Source organism: Hemicordylus capensis, chromosome 1 (genome assembly GCF_027244095.1).
Source record: "Hemicordylus capensis ecotype Gifberg chromosome 1, rHemCap1.1.pri, whole genome shotgun sequence".
NCBI lineage: Eukaryota > Metazoa > Chordata > Lepidosauria > Squamata > Cordylidae > Hemicordylus > Hemicordylus capensis.
In genome coordinates this window covers 400,476,560-400,499,376 of record NC_069657.1, presented here as the reverse complement: position 1 = coordinate 400,499,376, position 22,817 = coordinate 400,476,560, and the positions used below count along the sequence as shown (strand labels likewise).

Here is a 22,817-nt window from a genome sequence, read left to right as displayed (position 1 = left end):
GGGAAAGGAGGACGGATAATTACCTCATGGGCTGAGTCCGCAGAGCTGTCTTCAAGTCTTCAACTATTTTATTCCTCATTTCCGTTTCTTCTTCATCAAAAGCATACAGGGCCTGCATCTGTTTGGAAGAGGCAAATAAATAGTTACACAGATCTAGCACTGGATGAAAGATCACAGCAATCTGAAGCTACTGAGCAAATCAGGATTCATCAAACAAGAGCCATTTGCCAACGAAACTTGGAGATGCTGCCTGGCTACTCACCAGGAAAGCCAAGTCTCCAGTAATAAAGCTGGGTAGATGCGAGGTTCTGTCTAACTCTGTGGCTTGGCAAACCCATGTGGCAGTACAGACATGATAACTCAAGTTTATGGGCTTACAGTAGGAATCATGCTTGCCAACAGATCTTCCGCAAAGGTATATGCTTTTCTAATCATGTTCTTCTACCCTGTGATTTGAAAGGATCTCAATGAATACTGCTAAACCAAACTGACATTCTAACTTATGGCAGTATATAGAAGTTGGTGGTCTCAATTAGCATAAGTGGGCCTCTCCTATAGTTTTGCCTGTCAAAACAGATAGACAAGTGGAAATATAACAAAAAGGCTTTAATGGTATATCATGTTCAGGAATCTCTCTCCAGTCTTGGCAATGGGACACCCTTCAGGATCTGGGAGAGGCACAAAGACAGCGGGAATAAGTTCTTCCAGACTGAATGTGGACACACACACAGAGAACAGTGTGCTAGACTGGAAGCAGCCTGGTAGTGGGCTGCAGTGGTCCATGCTACTGCTTTGAGAACCTGATGCAGGATCTGTGGTTCCACGGATCCTGCTTCCACTACATTTTCTCCATATATTTGTAAATAAGAGACATTACAAAGACGTCATAAATCTCCACTGCATTCTCATCCAAAGGAAAAGAAACCCTGTAGTACTATGCCTTTTGGAAGTTTTCATGACTAACTTGATCCATTAATTTCAAAGGGTCTACTCATAAGCAACTTTGTTTGAATGTTAAGATTTTAAGCAACAATCTCACATCCCATATGTAGATGATCCAATATCCTTTTTGAGGATTTGCTACTTTGCATTTTCTAGTCTTTAGAGTATTTCAGCTGCAATTAACTAAATGAATTCAGCGTTTCGGTTTAGACCAGGGATTTCAAACATTGGCCCTCCTGCAGATGCTGGCCTACAACTCGCATCATCCCTGGCTACTGGTGATTGTGACTGAGTCTGAGGATGATGGGAGTTGTAGTCCAATTACAGTTGGAGGGCTGCATTTTGAGACCACTGGTATAGACCTTTCAGAACCTAAACACAAGATCTTACAAGAAAACCTTCTCTTTGTATAAGTGGGATAAATCACCACCTAATTAGTAAGGCAAGTTTCAATGACTAATGCAAACTTACTGAGACTGCAATCCTAAGCATACTTGCTAGGGACTAAGCCCCACTAAAATTGAACAGAGTTTACATCTTGAATAAACACCCTTAGGTGTGCATTCCACACCTTCCATCTTACATTGGGTGCAGTGGTGCACTTTGAATGAATATATCATGATGTAAACAAACACAAGCTTAGTGAAAGTGCAGTGCTCAGCCCTTTCAAGGCACTTACAACATGTTCCAAATAGTAAAACCCTTCATGCAATGTTCAGTACAAATCAGAGAACAACTCTCTTTCACTGGAATGCCTATTTACCCAGCTATCCCTTCCTCTCAAGCCCTCTCATTTCACTTTGCATTTGTAACTCAGTGCCAATATATGTCAAATCTTCAGGGTGGTCACTGTCAGCTGGTGAAGCAATGTGACTGTTTTATGCTACGCAGCTGGCACAGAGAGCTGGATTTAACTTGACACACCTCTGATTCACGCTGAAGTCAAATTCACCCAGTGAAATGGAGCAAGTTACTTCCTTTGCTAACAGAAAGAGAGCAACCAATAAAAAAGAGAGGAAATAATGTTTTATCTTGTGCCCAAGAGCCACAAACAAACTGAAGCACTCACACCAGGTCATATAATCCTTGTTTTCAAAATAGAAGCTCTGAAGAAACCGTTCTTTCGCAGTTGTAATCTCAGTGGCAGGTTCCTCAGAAGAGAATATAAAGCTCTTTCCTTCAGTAATGGGCCCTCAGCCTTTTGCTGCTGGCCCACAAGTGTCCATCTGAAAAACTCACTGTTTTCTGGGTGGCTGTTTTTCCTCCTTAGAGCTACTCTGGGGAAATGATAGATGGATCACTAGAAGGTACTCCTAAGGGTTTTGTTGAAAATGGAGGTGGTGTGCAAGTATAGCAGTATCAAATAATCCTAGCATTCCCAAGGGAGCGTGATTACAGACAACTATTCTCCAAAAGCTGCGGGCAGCCAAGAATCCTCCTCACTCCTACACAGTCTTGGCCTCTTTTTTCCTCCATTGTCTTAAGACTAATGTGTCCATCTCATGAAACACAACAGGGGCTGAATTCTACAAACATATCCAATAGGGTAAAGCCCTCACACAGGTTTTTGCGGGATGGATGTTTGCTTGAAATCATCCACATGAGAATTGCTAAAGTATCATGAAAGAATTACATGAGATGGGCTGGCATCCAGACTAACATCACACACATGGAATAACATTTTGTGTGTGCAGCAGAGAAGGGAGTGATTTTTGCCAGTCTTTCCTTCTGTCTACAGCTGCCTGTGCCTCCTCAGATTATCACCCTGAGGGGTGTGGGTGGGACCCTCAGACATATTTTTGGGAGGCACAGAGAGCTCTAGATAGAAGATAGGTCTGGCAAAAATTACCCCTCCCACACTGCATGTGCGAACAGTTATTGTCCATGTGTGACATTAGTCTGGAAATTGAACACACACTCAAGTCCTTGTCCAGTCAACTCAACACATCACAAACTTTGGTAGGAAAGATGACAGGCATGGGATTCACTCCTCTCCAGGACTAGTCCTATACTTTGACAACCTGGTTTTGAAAGACCATCTGCTAGTCAAACTGGCATGTTAAATAATGGCAACACCTTATAAATGTATTTGTTTATTACATTAGTATCTCATCTTTCTTCCAAGCAGCTCAGGAGGACTAATCATTTTGCTGACTTATATCCAATATATAGGATTCATATTACATAAGTAAAGTCAGTGGTAAAGGCCTCAGACATGAATTTTACAACTTCAGTATTGCATGAAGACTTACTTGTTAAAATATCCTCCATGTGAAAATTGTGAAAGTTACCATGATGAAAAGGTTTGAGAGGGGAAAACTAGTATTTTGATGGGAACTCAAGTAAGGTCTTACAAGGTCAAGCAAGGAGAAGAGCTGATCTTGTGGAAGCAAGCATGACTTGTGCCCTTAGCTAAGCAGAGTCCACCCTGGCTGCATATGAATGGGAGACTTTATGTGTGAGCACTGTAAGATATTCCCCTTAGGGGGTGGAGCCGCTCTGGGAAGAGCATCAAGGTTCAAAGTTCCCTCCCTGGCAGCATCTCCAAGATAGGGCTGAGAGAGATTCCTGCCTGCAACCTTGGAGAAGCTGCTGCCAGTCTGTGAAGACAATACTGAGCTAGATGGACCTATGGTCTGACTCAGTATATGGCAGCTTCCTATGTTCCTGTTCCTAAGGTCTCTTTATTGCAGGGCTGTACAATTTCAGCCCACCTAAAGATGTCAGACTACAACTCCCATAATCCCTGACTACTGGCACTGTGTCTGAGGATGATTGGGCTCCTAGTCCAAAAACAAAAGGAGGCTGCAGTTGTGCAGCCTATGTTTTCATTTTCCATTCTCTTCTAGGTCCTAGAACTTGTTTGCCAAACCCTTAATTGGTTTCTCCATTTTTAAAAAAATCTGATTGTATCTTATTTATTTATTTGCTCAATTTATAAACCACCTTTCATCAAACCTATCCCAAGGTGGTTTACAAATATTTATTAAAATTCCATAAAATCACATCAATTAATACCATAAAAACAACAAAAAGCAATAGCCATAAAAACAAAAAGAGAACGGTTTTTACCCTAAGGGGTAAAAACCTGAACAAATAAAAGAGTTTTAAATGTGTTAAAAAGCTGCCACAGACACCAGAGAATGGACACCCAGTGGGAGAGCATTCCAGAGCCTGGGGACAACAGAGAAGGCTGTTTCGCGTGCATGGCAATTGAGCCTTCCTCAATGCCATCACGTAGAGCAAAGCCTCCTCCAATGACCTTGTTGAGAGGGCAGAAACCTTTGGGAGTAGGTGATCCTTCAGCTAATGGACCCAAACTGTTATGAGCTTTAAATATAATAACCAGCACCTTGAATTGGATCCGGAAACAGACTGGCAGCCAGTGCAGCTCTTTCAAAGGGGTTCCAGATAGAACCTTAGCAGCTCACGGGTAATGGGGTCCTTGGGGTCGGACACATAAATGCAATTTATGTCTTGATTTAGTCATTTCATCCCTAGCATTTGTAAGGGCTGTGTAGGTGTGAGAGAAAGTCACCCAAGCAGAGTTAGATTCCATCTGTGAGATGTGTTGAAAGATACATTTTCTTTTCCACTCTATAGAGCTGTTGTGCTCCAATTTCATTATTTCCAACCCAGAGAAAAGAAATGTGTAACAGCTGTATCAATGACCTTTGATCCTGATATCATATGTTCAGGATAGCCAGGACTCAAAAGAACTGCTTCTGAAGCAATTATTCATTTGCAAACTCTTCTATAGTACAAATATATATTGGAGCACATACACTGACAAGTTTCCAAAAGCAACATGGCGGCATAAAAGTAACTTTTCTATTCCTCAGTAAAAAGGGGGATAGGTTTATTTGGGTTGTTAAGCTTAGCTACTGAAGACTGGAAGAACACATGAAGTATTCACATGCCCAAGTTCCTGAAGGAAGGGAAAACAGGGGAGAGAAGGCAGGGATAATGATTTTCATATGCTCACAAGTATCCAGGAATGCCAATATATTAAGTCACAGGGGAGCACCTAAATATTCAGGGTGGGCCCTGGAAAACTCCTTAGCAGCACAAGCTCTTACAAGCCTAACTATGGCTGCAGCCCTGTCACAACCCAGGCATAAGGGGAGATGATAAAGCAGAGCTTCTACAACCCACTACATCTGGGGTACACAAGTCATCAACTTCTCTACCATTTTCCTGAGAAAACCTTTCATAGTTAAACAGATTCTTCTTCTATGCCACAGGCTTACTTACGGCAGCCATGGAGTTGATGCGGTCAATATAATAGTCTGGCCAACTTGTAGCAAGTTTGTTAGGGTCTTCTTGCTCCTGAAACAGAAAATCAAACAAAATTATACGATAAATACTGAAGGAACCATAGATTCTATTTGGCCTGCCTTTTGAGAGGCCATCCACATCTCTTTGTATTTCCATCATATTTAGCAAAAACTGCCATGGAAGGCACACCGTCCAAGTTTGGAACATTATGGTAAAGGATCACTCATCCCCTCTTAAGGACAATAGCAAGAAAATGGCACTATGGTTCTTATTTATCTCTCATATAGTTTGAAGCCTTTGTGTGTGCAAAATAAAGTCATACTTCTCAAATACCTACAAATACAAAATTTTGCATATACAATCCTGCCACTGAAATTAGCTGAATGCACTACTTTTTACACTGGCAGATGCTGGGTGAAAGGTTTTTTAAAAAAAAGCAGAAATCAACTGTTATTGTTCAACAGATGTTTTAACACTCAGTCATCAGATCAATAACTCAAAAATGACATCATGACCAAGAGAAGCAGAAGACTTTTCAGATTCAAATTTACTATGATTCAAATTTACTATGTATGGTAATTATTCAATAAAATGAATGTTTGAAGTTGAAATCCTACAAATTTAAAACTTTTACTTCACTTTTGCAAGCACATTAATAAAACGAAGTATGACATATTTACTTTCTTTAACTTTCCTATGCGTGTGATCTACGCAAAAATAACTTTGCCTGGTCAATGATGGCTGCACCAACTAGTTTCTTACATAGAAAAAACTTCAATATCCTGGAAACAAATTCCAAACACAAATTATAAAAATATTTTAGACATAAATGCATAATCTGATTATGTTTCAATGCTATAGCTTTTGTTTTCAAGTTGGGATCTCTCATGACTTGTTTATTTGTGTGGTACTATATTAAACAGCAGTTTTTCCTTCACTCTGTATACTTTGTGCATATTTTTTCTATAGCCATATTTTATGCCCATCAATAAGATTTCTGTAATTTAGAATCAACAAGGTTTTATTTTCTTTCTTCTCCTTTTTATTTTGCTTTGTGGTGATATTTATGGTAATAAAATATTTTTCTTCTTGCTGTTTTCATTTTTAAAATAACACTTAATGTTGGAAGAAAAATGATGGAAAGTTGTCCTTGAATGCCTAGTTGATAACTCTTGAAACATGCTGACAAAGCTCCGAAGCAAAAGAGTACAGCAGTCACTGTTGTAAAAAATTTTTAATTTACCACAACTTGTTGCAGAGCGATAACATTGATCAGAAAATAATATCAAACCAAGGTTTCTGGATAGGAATCAGACCAGATGACGGCTTTTCAGACAACTGCATAAACTTTGGATGTACAGAACATCCAACCAATAGCCTCTTATGCAGGATTGTGGAATCACCCTTAATTCTACACCTCAGAACACCAACAAATGTTATCTCAAATACTTTTAAATAATTATCATGATTTCTTTTTCTTTTTCCATTTATGAATTTATACATACACATATACGGTTAATATCCTACCTTACGCATCAGATTCTAGGTAGCTAACTAAAAAACACTCTCCACAACTATTCCAATAATAAATATACCTAATTGGCTTAAACGGGTTAGAAGCCACATAGAAAATGCTTAATTGCCTTAATAGCTTTGTAACACAGTTTGGGACATTAGAAAAAACAGAGGGGCATATGAAGATATGGAGCTGTCTTATACCGAGTTAGATCATTAGTCCACCTAGCTGACAATTGCCTGTTTTGACTGGCTAGCAGCTCTCCAGATCTCAGGCAGAGATCTTTCTCATCACCTGCCACTTGATTATTTTATCTGGAGATGATGGGGAGTGAAACTGGAAACTTTGCGTGGCCATCCAAGGACTTCTCTTCTTCTTATTTCCTTAGTCAGCAACCTAGGATCCCCTCTGTACAGAATGTGCATACCCAGGGGCAGTTATGTCATTTAAGCAGGGTATACAGAGCAGCCTTACAGTGTATGGCAAACATTAACCAACCTCACAGGATTGTTGTGAGGACAAAAACAACCTGAGCATATCGTCAGGGCCAGATGGCATCCATCCAGGAGTCCTCAAAGAACTCAAATATGGAATTGGCGACCTCCTTGCTAAAATATATAACTTATCCCTGCAATTGGGCTCTGTACCAGAGAACTGGAGAGTAGCAAATGTAACACTGATTTTCAAAAAGCGATCCAGGGGTGATCTGGGAAATTACAGGAGGGTTAGCTTAACATCAATTCCAGGAAAATTGATGGAAAGCATCCTCAAGGATAAAATCGTAAAGCACCTAGAAGAACAGACCCTGCTGGGAGTGAGCCAGCATGGCTTCCGCAAAGGGAAATCTTGCCTCACCAACCTTTTGGAGTTCTTTGAGAGTGTCAACGAGTGTGTGGATCAAGGTGATCCAGTTGACATAGTCTACCTGGACTTCCAAAAAGCTTTTGACAAAGTTCCTCATCAAAGACTCCTGAGGAAACTTAGCGGTCATGGGATAAGTGGACAAGTACATGTGTGGATTGCTAACTGGTTGAAAGACAGGAAACAGAGGGTAGATATAAATGGAGAGTTTTCACAATGGAGGGAAGTAAGAAGTGGGATCCCCCAGGGATCTGTACTGGGACCGGTGCTCTTTAGTTTATGCATAAATGATCTAGAAGCAGGGGTAAGAGTTAGAGATGTTTTCTTGCTCTCACATAACACTAGAACCAGGGATCATCCCATGAAATTGATTGCCTGGAAATTCAAGACCAACAAACGGAAGTACTTTTTGACACAACGCATAATCAACTTGTGGAATTCTCTGCCACAAGACATGGTGACAGCCAACAACCTGGATGGCTTTAAGAGGGGTTTGGATAACTTCATGGAGGAGAGGTCTATCAACGGCTACTAGTCAAAGGGCTATAGGCCACCTCCAGCAGGATGCCTCTGAGTACCAGTTGCAGGGGACTAAAAGCAAGAGGGGGGGGCATGCCCTCAATTCCTGCCTGTAGGCTTCCAGAGGCATCTGGTGGTCCACTGGATGCTGGACTAGATGGGCCATGGGCCTGATCCAGCAGGGCTGTTCTTATGTGCACCTTGGAGGAAGAGTGGGAGATAAATGTTAAAACAAATAAAAATAAATAAAAGGCCCTTAAAACTGTGGACCAACCCTGAGATTGCTAGATTCTGTCACATGTCATCAGCTTTTACTTTTTTCGCCCTCTGGGCCCTGTTTCATACCTTCAATTCTTGAGGCACCTTTTGGATAGAAGCATCCTGGTGGTTGAGTGGTTGCTGGAACCTAAAACTGCTTCAGTTCCTTGCCCAGTGGCTCAATTTCCTTGCTCCCTCTAGCAAACAAAAGAAGTCTAGTGGCAGGTGTGCAAGTGAGTAACATCCCTCTCTTGGCCAAAAGTGAGAAGATGGCTAGAAGGGGTGATCTTGAGGCATAGCTACTGGTTGCTATTTGGGGGCCAGCAGTCACTACAGCCACTGAGATGCTTCTTTCCACATGGTGCCTCATTAAGAGACAGACAAATAAACTAGGGCTTATACTAGGAAGGCAACTGTTTTCCACATGACAGGCTTTAGCCTCCTATTTTTGGCTCAGCACAAGAACATACAAAAAACCAGGGCATTATTCCAGAGAATAATCTTATCCTGCATTGAGTACAACAAGAGACACAGAGAGCTAATCTACACCTAGTTAAATAAAGGTCATTTCAGAGAGGTTTATGGCTTATATGGTCTTGAATAAGCTGACATGTTTAGAGGAGGGCAGTCAGAATGGTGAGGGACCTGGAAGCCAAGTCCTATGAAGGACATTAAAGGAGCTGGGTATGTTTAGCCTGGAAAGGAGAAGACAAAAGGGAGATATAATAGACTTCTTCAAATATCTGAAGGGCTGCCACACAGAAGGTGCGGGGCAGACTTGTTTCCATTTCTCCTGAAGGCAGGACTAGAGTCAATGGGTTGAAATTACAAGGAAGCAGATTTAGGTTAGGCATTAGGAAGAAATGTCTAAATGTAAGAGATGTTTGACAGTGGAATGGACTGCCTCGTGCAGTGATGGGCTCTCCTTCCCTGGAGATTTTCAAGCAGAGGCTGGGCAGCCATCTGTCAGGGAAGCTGTAGCAGTTTCCTGTACTGAGTGGGAGGCGTTGGACTAGAAGACCTTCAAGATATGTCCCAACTCTAAAATTCTATAATTATGTAAATTTATAAACTGTGACAACGGGGGGATACAGTTTCCTATTCAGACACGCAGATTTGTCTTCATAGATGTGCTAGTATTGAGGTAAGTGAAAGTACAGGACACCCAATGATAAATGCTGTGCCAGCTAAGCAAAATATTAACCTGTTCTTCTTTTGTTGTGCTCACACACAAAAGACTAATTGTAGTCTTACTGCAGAAGAAAAAAAGATTTAATTTAAACAGTGATTGCTGTGACCCACCCTCTAAAATTCAAGATTAACCCAAGGCCAGAGTTTTCTAGGATCCCGCCCCCCCCCCAAAAAAAACCCCTTGGTTGTGTTAGCAAACGTTGTTCTTACACTTCCTAACATAACTGTCTCCTCCTTGAATCCAAGAAAACTCTGGGCTTGAGTTGACTTTGAATTTTTATGGGTGGGTCACAGCAATCACTGTTTAAATTACCGTAATTTTCAGCAGTGCATACTTGTTTAAAAGTTAATTTCAGATGCCCACAGCACTTACATTGATGTGGCTGTATACTTTAGCATTAGCATATTCATGAATACCAACACATTTTCCAGATTTTCAGTATCAAACTGTAGATTTGAAAGCAAGGTATTTCAGAATTCACACTTATGAACTGTCAACTATTGATGAATTATTGACATCAATGAACTATTGATGATCTCTTATCAAGGTAGCAGGGCTCCATATATTGGGTCATCTCATCACAAAGAAGCTAGCATTAAATTTAATCCTATCGTCCTTAATCAAATTCCAGTATTTTGTCTGTTCATTTATGTATATTATATATTGTGAGTCTACCCTGAAGAATGAATGAGAGAGAGAGAGAGAGAGAGAGAGAGAGAGAGAGAGAGAGAGAGAGAGAGAATGAATACACGTCCTCCTTTCAGGTTTTGCCCCCTCTTTTAAATATGAGCAAAATAAAAAGAAGAATCTCACTGTTTTTCTAAAATTCAGTCTTGAATACAGTTTTAGTTTATATTTCCAACAAATTTCTTTATGATACCCACCTCCACACTTCAGAACCAGACACAAAATGCTAAATTAAACAAATTAAATTAAATTAAACATGAGAACCATTGTTCCAAATATCAGAATATTTTAATACCTGTCTTTATCCAAGTAAAGTTATCATGCATATGAGAGATGTATGTGTTAAGGAAATAGTACAGTACTAGCTATTTCACCATTCACATGCATTCTTTTACACCAAATACTAGAGATCCCCTTTTATGCCCATAGGGGACATTCTGCAGACATAAAGGTTTTTGATACATTAGAGGTTCAACTATCGAGTATCAATCATTTGAGGTTAGTTCATCCCATCTTCTCTCTTAGCCAGTTGCTCAGTGGACATTTTCAAGACATCAGAATTTGCCTGGAGAGGACCGCAAATTGCTGTTCTGTAGCGTTTTCATTCAAAAATGAAAATTGAGCATGTTTAATACAGTGTTCAGAACATTGATCAGCAAGGAAAATCTTATGTCAAATGGCTGCAAGAGAACTTAATATGGGTGAAAAAATTCTTTTATGCTCCAGGAGATGCAGAAGGAACGCAAGGATCCTACTCTCCAAAGCCACATAGGCATGAATATATGGAAACAATTACCCAAGTGTATGAGCAGACCATGCACGAAGGAATATATTAGAGCAAAGTCCACTTTTAACTCCCAGTGAATAGTGTAAATATTAAATTTAAAAACAGATGTCAATCTGTGGGATGCTATAAGCAGCTGTCTCATTCTTTACCAGAGCAACAACTCTGTAACCACTATGAGAACCATGTTCCAACATGCTACAACTGTAACATAATCAACATATAAGCATGGAAGCGGTCTTCGACAGGCTCAATTCCAGCATGGAAACTGGGAACTGAGAGATAAATTACTTCATGTAGAAACTGAGATTTAAACAGAATCCTTCAAATACTTAGAAAAACCAAACCCTAAAAAACAAAAGTCTGCCCACTGAACATCCAGGCAAGAATGAATTCTTCATTATTCTTGGAAGAAGCAGCACTTTGTTCTTTTTTTTAAAATCCAAAGCAGGAAAATCATTGGTTAGTTCAGACTCAGACAAAGGTCAAGGTCAATATCACAGCAGACTAAGCAGAGATGGAATTGGAAACTAAAATACTTGAGAGTTCAACTGAACTTTCCATGAACATTATGATTTTCCACTTCTGTTTTCCTCCTGACCCAGCATACTAAGAGTTACTGCAGAACAGAAGCACAGCGATAGCCCTTGCCTTGCCTATACACCAAGTATGAATATAAATATATTTCACCAATGTAGCATTAAGGGCATTGTAGCCACCTCAGCATCCCTCCAGACCCGCTTCAAAATCGGCTCCCTGGTATACCGAGGAGTTGCAAGGGTTGAAGCAGCTGGGTAGGTGACTGGAGCACAGGTGGAGGAGAATCTGGCTCAAATTTGACAGGCTGCAGCATGTGACCCACTTGAGGGCTTATGTGGAGGCAGTGCATACAGCAAAAAATAAGTTCTGGTTAGCTCGCATTGCTTCTGTGGGTTCATGTTCAGCGGAGTTATCCCGGGTAGTAAGGAGTCTAATTTCTACTCCTTCTGTTTCTAATCAGCTCCCAGAGGTGCTCTGCTGTGAAGCCCTCAGTGGGTTCTTTGTGGATAAAATCTCCTGTATTTGGGCCAACTTGGATTCTACTTTTTCTGCAGGGTCTATGGAGGAGGTGTCCCTCAATCCTTCTTGCAGTGTTAGGTTGGATCAGTTTCAATCTGTGATTCCTGAGGATGTGGACAAGCTGCTTGGAGCAGTGCGGTCCACCACTTGTTCTCTGGACCCTTGGCTGACTTGGCTGCTTCCATCTAGCAGGGAGATTATTCAAGGAGGCCTGGTGAATATCATAAATGCATCACTGAGAGAGGGTAAGGCGCCTCCATGCTTGAAGGAGGCAATAATTAGACCTTTTCTCAAGAAGTCTTCCCTGGATCCCTCGGTGATGGATAGTTATAGGCCAATCTCTAATCTCCCTTGGTTGGGCAAGGTGATCGAGAGGGTGGTGGCCGGCCAGCTCCAGGTGGTTTCGGAGGAAACTGATTATCTAGACCCATTTCAAACTGGCTTTAGAGCAGGCTATGGGGCTGAGTCAGCCTTCGTCAGTCTGATGGATGACCTATACCAAGGAATCGACAGAGAGAGTGTGACTCTGTTGGTTCTCTTGGATCTCTCAGTGGCATTTGATACCATCGACCATGGTAGCCTTCTGGGCTGCCTGGGGGAGTTGGGATAGGAGGCACTGCTTTGCAGTGGTTCCGCTCCTATCTCTCAGGCAGATCCCAGATGGTGGAGCTTGGTGACAGTTGCTCTTCTAAATGAGAGCTGTTATATGGAGTCCCTCAGGGCTCCAATCTGTCACCAATGCTTTTCAATATCTACATGAAACAGCTGGGTGAGGTCATCAGGAGATTTGATGCTGGATGTTATCAATATGCTGGTGACACCCAAATCTACTTCTCTCTTTCATCTGCTTCATCAGGAAATGGTGTTCATTCCCTAAATGCCTGCCTATAGGCAGTAATGGGCTGGATGAGGGATAACAAACTGAAGCTGAATCCAAGCAAGACGGAGGTGCTCATTGTAGGGGCTCAGAATCTGAGGGATGAGTTAGATCTCCCTGTGCTGGATGGGTTCACGCTCCCCCAGAAGGAGCAGGTCCGCAGCTTGGGGGTTCTCCTGGATACGGACCTCACCGTGGTATCTCAGGTGGAGGCTGTGGCCAGGAGTGCTTTTTATCAGCTTAGGCTAATTCGACAGCTGCATCCATTCCTTGAGGAGGATGACCTCAGAACAGTGGTGCACCAGCTGGTAATCTCCAAGCTTGACTACTGTAATGCGCTCTACGTGTGGCTCTACGTTTGTACATAGTTCGGAAACTTTAGTTAGTTCAAAATGCGGCAGCCAGGCTGGTCTCCGGGGTAACTTGGAGAGACCATATTATGCTTGTTTTGAAACAGCTGCACTGGCTGCCAATATGTTTCTGGGTAAAATACAAAGTGCTGGTTATTACCTTTAAAGCCCTGAACAGCTTAGGTCCAGGTTACCTTAGAGAGCGCTGTCTTCTGTCTGATCCCCACCACATGCTAAGATCATCTGAAGAGGTCCAGCTCCAGTTGCCACTGGCTTGTCTGGTGGCAACCCAGAGGCAGGCCTTCTCTGTAGCCGCTCCTAGATTGTGGAATGCACACCCTGCAGAAATCCGTAATTTGAATTCTTTATTGGCATTTAGGAGGGCCCTATAGACCTACCTGTTCGGCCTGGCCTTCCAGGGTTTTAAAATTGTTTTAAAGGGTTTTTAATGTATCGGGTTTTTATAAGTTTTTGAATTGGTTTTTGGGGGGGGATTTTTTGTTTTAGCTGCTTTATTGTATTTTAAAATCTTTATTCCCAATCACTGATTGATTTTAACTGTTTTGTGATATTTGTGAACTGCCCTGAGCTATTTTGTAAGGGCGGTCTAGAAATCAAACAAATAAATAATATAATAAATAAATAATAATTAGAGATAACAGACTGATAAATCCTGTTCTGTAAGTGGTGTACATGCAGGACACACACATAATCAAGCCCTTGCCCTCCCAGCCCCGGCCCTGCAAAAGTGCAAAGACAAAGAAGGCCAATGAATGAATAGAGGATTTGGGAGGACGAAGGAGATCTGAGCAAGGAGGAGGAGTGTGGATATACACGAAAGGAATAGGGGAGGGGAATAGAAACTGAAACCAAAAGTGAATAGAACATATTCATGCAGTTGGGAATTTTTTTTTTTTTTAGTGTATCCTCCATTATAGAAGGGAAACACCTATCATAGCAGCAGGCTGTAAAGGAGACCCCATTTGGGAATATTTCAATGAAATTCCTATACATGTGGGTAAGTCAATTACAATTTCAGTCAATTTGATTTAAATAAAATCAACCCTGTGTGTGTGGTTGGGCGAGTGGGAACAGACCTCAAACTCTAGCTCATTAAAACAGAGCAGCTCAGAGACTTTCTTCAAGTGTCTCCCCATTTTTAAAAAAATCAAGACTGAGGCTAGGAGTGTCAAAGGTTACAGGTGTATTCCTCTAACCACAGCCTGCTAAGTGAGATAAATGGAAAGCTCAATGAATAAATGTCCTTAAAATTAAAAAAAGAAAGAAAGAATAAGGCAGCACCTTTTGGAATAACTAATATTTTAATGCATGAACTTTCATGAGTTATAATCCACTTTCTCCAATGTGGAGTGAAACAGTTATAGCATTGTAATTTTTGTGCTTAAAATTGTCATTCTAGTGTTGACCTGAAATAAACCTTAATCAATCAATCAATCAATCATAGAAGGAATAGATTCCATACATTTTGAAAACTAAGATCTGCAGAGGGGGACATTAAACCATATCCTGAGACTGGGCCAGACTTCTTTGAGGTTTTTCCTGGCTGGTAAGGTCTCAAAGTTATTCCTGGTTTTAAAACCAGATTTCTTTAGGCTGAATTTTACAACGAAAACAACATTTAATCAACTGATGCATTGTTTGGCCCTGTTCCGTAAAATCGGATTTAGCTTTTTTTCTTACTCAGATCTTTGAAATAAGGAACATTCCACAAAATAAGGAAAGGTCGCCTCATTTTTTCTGCAGTGGATTGCACTTCTGTTGGCTGGTGCTCTCTGATTAATGTGCAAAGTATGCACAGCCTCTCATGAGACACAATATACATTTATAACCGGAGCTGAAACAAATTCAAGATTTTTCAGACTGTTCTCTCTCACATATACACCCAACCCCCAAGCTAGTCAGGCCACAAGAGGTTTCAATTTTGAAACAGGACAGACCACAGAGCCAAGTTACTCAGTAGGCAGATGTGGTTGCTGCACGGTTTCCCATAATGCATGATTAGCACTTCCAAAAGTATTGTTAGACTTTTGTAGAAAAAGATACACTTTCCCAAGGCTTCTAAGTGGGTCGGGGGATACACCCATTGGGAGAGCAGTAAATATTAATCTCTCTTCCAGAATCAGACAGCAGATGTGCATGAACTTTCCCCGAAGTTTCTATTCAGCCAGTTGGTGTACAAACCAAAATATCCCCCATAAACTGATTAGCAGCTTGATAGACCAAGATAAATGACATTTTTCATTTAAACACAGGACTAGTGTCCTGATTTCTAGCAGTCAGATAAACTGATTTCTAGCAGTCAGACATAAAGACTTGCAACAAAATACTCTCATGATCCTTATTTTCTGAGTAAGTTTGGAGAATCAGACTTTCATAATGTGCTCCCCCTTTTTCCCCGGCTCAGTTTTAATCAATATTTCAGCAAGAAGGAGGAAAATAGAGAAAACCAATTGGTCTTTTAGAAAATCAGACTGTGCCAGGAAGCAAAGGTTTTCATGTTTCTATCAGTGTAGGTAGAAAATTTATATCAAGTCATAAATGTAACTTTGTGGCTTGAAGAGATATATAAAAATTGTTCCATGACCACTGAAGGAGGCAGGAGTTGTAGAAATACAGCAGCTATCAACATTTAAATCTCCAAACTGAAAATATGTTGAGTTTTGCACTTCTAGTATGCAATTTTTTTGGTGGGGGGCGGTATTACAGTAGCAACCCATTTTCCTATTACTGTAGTAACAGTAGGTCAGGTCTGCAACAGATGTGAACAATGATAAGGCCTTTTTGGTTAAGGAGCCCAAAGAAACCTCCCAAGAGCTTTCCCTCTCAGGTGGGCAGTGAAAACTATGAAATTCCAGCGAGCTTTTAATTGTGTAATTTGGCCTAGGGATATGGAAAAACTCTGAGAAAATTTCCAGTGCGTTTCCTGGCGAGAAGTCCAGAAACTCCTCTTTGAATTTGAGTTTTTTCCTAGGATAAACCCTAAAATTCTTTCAGATTTCATTTTGGAGAAACTTGGGTTACAATCCCAACCTTATGAGATGGTTCGTATCAGTTGCTGTTTGTTTGATGATGTTTTACAGAGGAGATAACATTTTACAGAGGAGAGAGCTGGTCTTGTGGTAGCAAGCATGACTTGTCACCTTAGCTAAGCAGGGTCCGCCCTGGTTGCATATGAAAGGGAGACTAGAAGTGTGAGCAGTGTAAGATATTCCCTTAGGGGATGGAGCCACTCTGGGAATAGCAGAAGGTTTCATGTTCCCTCCCTGGCAGCATCTCCAAGATAGGGCTGAGGGAAATTCCTGCCTGTAACCTTGGAGAAGCTACTGCCAGTCTGTGAAGGCAATACTGAGCTAGATAGACCAATTGTCTGACTCAGTATATGGCAGGTTCCTATGTACAGTATTACATATGTTGTTGAATACTGTTTTATTGTAAGCTCCCTTGGAGATTGGGGTGGAGGGGCAAAACAACATTTTTAAATATAATTACCACATGTACAGCCCAGTTGCCTGCTCATGGGACTAAGTTAGGCTTGCCACCCATTCCCTATTTCAAGGAGTTGTTCCTTATATAGGATTAAAATGTAGTGTTTATTTTCAAGTTAATAAGGAATGGAGTTTTTTCTTTTTTCGTGGCCTTGGATATGCGTCGCGGTGGGGGCACTGACTGCTGGACAGCACACACAAAGACAGTGGACAGCACACACAAAGACAGGAAGGTGGCTTCATATTGCCGGCCTCTAGAAAACAGTCTTTAGCCCTGTGGGCCAAATAGCAGACTATACTGTGGTAGGAACTACAACTCGCATTAAGCTTCGGAGCCAAACTATTACCCTTGCCCTACAGGCAATGGGAAGGAGGCTAGGCCTTGTAGAACCTAGCAGCCAGGCCTGTGAAGCTATGGCTCATTCTAAGAAAGACACATGCTCTCTTTATCTCTTTCTTGGGACAGCTTTTGGCTGCATACTATCATCATGTCATCTTCCTCCAATCAGCCTCAGGCAAAAAAAAAAAAGTGGGGGACAGGTGAATTCAGAAATATCATGACGAATGCGGAAAGCAATTCTGATGGTGGCTTAAAATGCGCAATAAAGTGCACTGAAACTCAAAGTTTCAATGAGCTTTGAAAACTCATTGCAGTCTATGTAACAGAGACTTCTCAGTTTTGCAAAGTAGAATATGCTGTTCAATGTATTCCTTCTTTTGGAGATCTTTGGGTGGCAAGCCTAGTCTTAGCACTAAAGCACTCTGTCACTGCAGAGAAGCCAACAAAAATCACCTCCCTCCAGCATGTGACCCTCTGTTCATAATATATAGAACTGCTTACTGCTCTGGATCTCTCAAGCATACTGCCCCTTCCAGAAGCCAGCAGGAACACAGATCATCAGCTGTGGATTAATGCTAATTAAACATCAGCTCACAATATAATGGCAAATAAGACCCACATTACAAATTGTTTAATGCATTCCAGACAAGGATCATTCATCACACAGAGGTTACAAGTTCCAGCCCTATTAACTGTAAAAAGAAGCTGCGATAACATAGCTATAATAGCTGGCAATGAGAAACACAGAAATAAGCCAATCTCAGCTCAGTGTACTATAGCTACTGGACAATTTTCAAATGTTTTTTTTTTTAAAAGCGAGAGGGATAAAGAGTAAGAGATGATGAAAGGGTGAACTTGTGGTAGCAAGCATTAATTGTCCCATTTGCTAAGCAGAGTCTGTCATGGTTGCTTTTGAATGGGAAACTACATGTGACTCTGGGCCAGTCACTTCTCTATCAGCCTAACCTACTTCACGGGGTTGTTGTGAAAGAGAAACTCAAGTATGTAGTACACCGCTCTGGGCTCCTTGGAGGAAGAGCGGGATATAAATGTAAATAATAATAATAACAATAATAATAAATTGGAAGAGGAATGATGCAAGTCCATCAAACAGTAGAGGAGGAGAAAAGAGGCCTTGAAGAATACATAAAGGACAGTGAAGGATGCACTTCAAATGGTCAATAACAAGAAACTATTCAACACCAATGAAACAAAGCAGGCCTACAAGAAAGAACAAGTCAAGAACTGAGCAGAAAAATGGAGAAATAAGCCCCTGCATGGTCAATATTTGCACAAAATAATTGGAAAATCAGACATCACCAAGACCTGGCAATGGCTTAAGAATGGCAACTTGAAGAAAGAAACAGAGGGGTTAATTCCGGCACAAGAACAGGCACTAAGAACAAATGCAATAAGAGCAAAAGTCGAAAAATCAACAACAAACAGCAAGTGTCGCCTTTGTAAAGAAGCAGATGAAACCGTGGACCACCTAATCAGCTGTTGTAAAAAGATCACACAGACTAACTACAGGCATGACAAGGTAGCAGGGATGATACACTGAAACATCTGCAAAAAATACAAGCTACAGTGGGTATTGGAAAGAATCACCCCCTTTGATAGACCTTAAATTCTGGTTCCCTTACATCCTGAAATGAAAACACAAAGAAAATTCCCTTCACCAGCTGTACTTATCCAATGCAACCTATAACATCCAACTGAAAAACATCACAATTACAGTCCAGAAAAAGTGTCAGAAACAAAAAACAAGAATTACTGAGATTGAAAAAGGATCACCCCCCCCCCTGTCAATATTTTGTTGAACCACCTTTTGCTTTAATAACAGCCTTGAGTCTGTTGGGATACTTCTCTATCAACCTTGCACATCTAGACGGAGCAATATTTGCCCACTCCTCCATACAGAACTGTTCAAGTTCGGTCCCGTCCCCCCCCCCCCCCCCGCCAGCCTTGCTTTATGCAAAAGTGCCCGGTTTGGGCAACTTTTGGCCGTATTCCAGGCCGCACATGCACAATAGGACCCTGCCTGGCCAGGTCATGACCAAATGGGGGGGTTTTCCAATGGGGGGGAAAACCAAACTGGCCCAGTTCAGTTCCAGTCTGGTTTGAACCGAACCAGGCCAGCCAGTTTTGTGCACACCCCTACAAACAACTAGGGGTGTGCCCGGAACCGTCTGGCCCACATCAAACACCCCCCCTCTCGGAACACCACCCCCCAGTCCCAGACTGGTCTGCCAAGTCCGCGAACATTTAAAACAAAAATTAAACGTAAAAGCAAGTACATGTAGCCCCTTCGGGGGGCTTGCTGTAGCTGCAAGGGGGAACCCATGCGGACACACACACCCCACAGCTACCGCAAGCCCCCTGATGGGGCTACAGGTACTTGCTTTTACGTTTAAAAGTTTTTTGCTTTTTAAAAAAAGTACGCGGACCTTCCCTGACCGGACCCAGCGGTCTGGTTCAGGTACGATCACGAACCCCCGGACAGAACTGCTGGGCCGGTTCCACACATCCCTACAAACAACTAGGTAGAACTCAGTTTTCACTTTTGGGAATGACCTCTGTGGGTTTCCATTAAGATCCTCTGCATAGTGCACAGAGATAGAAGAGATAAAAATCCCATCCTAGGAGATTACTTTCTGCAAAACATAATAGCATTATATAAAAAAACCAATCACTGTTATCTCTATTGCTCCTCAAACATGCTGGATCAGGCCCATGGCCCATCTAGTCCAGCATCCTGTTTCGCACAGTGGCCCACCAGATGCCACTGGAAGCCACAGGCAGGAGTTGAAGGCATGCCCTCTCTCCTGCTGTTACTCACCTGCAACTGGTACTCAGAGGCATCCTGCCTTTGAGGCTCGAGGTGGCCCACAGCCCTCCGACTGGTAGCCATTGATAGACCTCCATGAACTTATCCAGACCCCTCTTAAAGCCATCCAGGTTGCTGGCTGTCACCACATCTTGTGGCAGAGAGTTCCACAAGTGGATCACACATTGTATGAAAAAGTACTTCCGTTTGTGGGTCCTAGACCTCCTGGCAATCAATTTCATGGAGTGACCCCTGGTTCTAGTGTTTTGTGAGAGGGAAAAGAATTTCTCTCTCTCCACTTTCTCCACACCATGCATGATTTTATAGACCTCTATCATGTCTCCCCACAGTCGTCTTTTTTCTAAACTAAAAAGCCCCAGGTGTTGTAGTCTTGCCTCATAAGAAAGGTGCTCCAGGCCCCTGATCATCTTGGTTGCCCTCTTCTGTACCTTTTCCCGTTCTACAATGTTCTTTTTAAAGGTGTGGTGACTAGAATTGTACGCAGTACTCCAAGTGTGGTCGCACCATAGTTTTGTATAAGGGCATTATAATATCAGCCATTTTAATTTCAGTGTGCTTCCTAATATTCCCTAGCATGGAATTGGCCTTTTTAGCAGCTGCCACACATTGAGTCGACACTTTCAACGAGCTGTCCACCACGACCCCAGGATCGCTCTCCTGGTCAGTCACCGACAGCTCAGATCCCATCAGCATATACTTGAAGTTGGGGTTCTTCATCCCAATATGCATCACCTTACACTTGCTAAAATTGAACAGCATTTGCCATTTTGTCGCCCACTCCCCCAGTATGGAGAGATCCTTTTGGAGCTGCTCACAATCTGTTTGGGATTTCACTACCCGGAAGAGTTTGGTATCATCTGCAAATTTGGCCACCTCGCTGCATACCCCTACTTCTAGATCATTTATTAATTAAAAAGCACCGGTCCCAGTACAGATCCCTGGGGGACCCCACTTCTTACTTCCCTCCATTGTGAACTTTCCATTTATACCTACCCTCTGTTTCCTGTCCTTCAACCAGTTAGCAATCCACACATGTACTTGTCCTCTTACCCCATGACTGCTAAGTTTCCTCAGAAGTCTTTGATGAAGAACTTTGTCAAAAGCTTTTTGGAAGTCCAGGTATACTATGTCAACCGGATCACCTTTATCCACACACTTGTTGACACTCTCAAAGAAGTTCAAAAGGTTGGTGAGGCAAGATTTACCTTTGCGGAAGCCATGCTGGCTCACTCCCAGCAGGGCCTGTTCTTCTAGGTGCTTTACAATTTTAGGATGCTTTTTCCATCATTTTGCCTGGAACGGACGTTAGGCTAACTGGCCTGTAATTTCCCAGATCACCCCTGGATCCCTTCTTGAAAATCGGTGTTACATTTGCTACTCTCCAGTCCTTGGTACAGAGCCCGATTTCAGGGATAAGTTAAATATTTTAGCAAGGAGGTCGGCAATTTCATATTTGAGTTCTTTGAGGACTCTTGGGTGGATACCATCCGGCCCTGGTGATTTGTTAGCTTTCAGTTTAGAACATAATCTCTTCTATCTGACTCAGCTCTCTAGCCTCCATCCCTAAAAAGCCTGGTTCAGGAACAGGTATATGCCCAGTATCCTCTCCCTGAAGACAGACAGACACAAAGAACTCATTCAGCTTCTTTGCAACCTTCATATCCTCCTTAATAACCCCTTTCACTCCCTCATTGTCTAATGGTCTAACCACCTCCCTGGCAGGTTTCCTGCTTCTGGTGTACTTAAAGAAGTTTTTGTTATTCCCCTTGATACTTTTGGCTAAATGTTCCTCAAACTCTATTTTTGCCTCCCTTATTGTCACCTTGCATTTCTTTTGCCAGAGTTTGTGTTCCTTTCTGTTCTCTTCATTTGGACAGGCCTTCCAATTTCAGAAGGACGTCTTCTTCCCTTTTATGGCTTCCTTGACGGTACCCGTTAGCCATGCTGGCATCCTCCTGGACTTAGTGGTACCTTTCCTCTTTTTGGGTATACAATCTAACTGGGATTCTAGTATTGTGGTTTTGAGTAAACTCTAGGCACTCTGGAGCAAAGTGACTCTCCTGATTTTCCCTTTCAGCTTTCTTTTCACCATACTCCTCATTTTGGAGAAGTTTCCTCTTCTGAAATTCAAAATGTCTGTCTTAGACGTCCTTGGTGATTCTCTCCCCACATGTATGCTGAATTTGATGGCACTATGGTCACAGTTCCCTAAAGGGTCGATGACACTGACATCATGCACCAGGTCCTGGGTGCCACTCAGAATTAGGTCCAAGGTCGCCTTCTCTCTGGTTGGTTCCAAGACCAACTGTTCTAGGGCACAGTCATATAGCATATCTAGAAATGTGAATTTACCCAGTCTATGTGTGGGTCATTGAAGTCACCCATAATTACAGCTTTGCCTCTCCTTGGCACCTCCCTGATTTCCTTCTGCAACTCCCAGTCACTGTCAGCATTTTGATCCGGAGGGCGATAGCACATCCCCTTTCAGGCCTTGTATTGTCACCCACAGGGTTTCTGTGGAGGACTCCAGTCCACATAGGTTTTCTAGCTTGTTAGATTCTATCCCTTCTTTAACATACAGTGCTACCCCTCCTCCAAGGCACCCCCTCCCTGTCCTTTCTATAGAGTTTATACCCAGGGATAATAGTGTCCCACTGGTTCTCACTGTTCCACCATGTTTCTGTTATGCCCACTATATCTATTTCTGCATTAGCAACCAAGCACTCCAGCTCACCCAACTTGGCTCAGAGGCTTCTGGCATTGGCATATAAGCACCTATACACTGAATCTCTCACCTGAT

At 42.1% G+C, this 22,817-nt stretch overlaps 1 protein-coding gene across 6 annotated transcripts in view; it reads right to left on the bottom strand.

Moving 5' to 3' along the window:
• Positions 1–22,817, bottom strand: part of DAAM2 (dishevelled associated activator of morphogenesis 2) — a 325,498-nt gene that overhangs the window by 113,051 nt on the left and 189,630 nt on the right. For all 6 annotated transcript variants that reach the window (XM_053305346.1, XM_053305390.1, XM_053305362.1 and 3 more), the window contains 2 exons: positions 5,197–5,271; positions 24–118 (listed from right to left, as the gene is read on the bottom strand). In XM_053305346.1, coding sequence (XP_053161321.1) covers positions 24–118; positions 5,197–5,271 — 170 coding nt within the window. The remainder of the gene's footprint in view (positions 1–23; positions 119–5,196; positions 5,272–22,817) is intronic.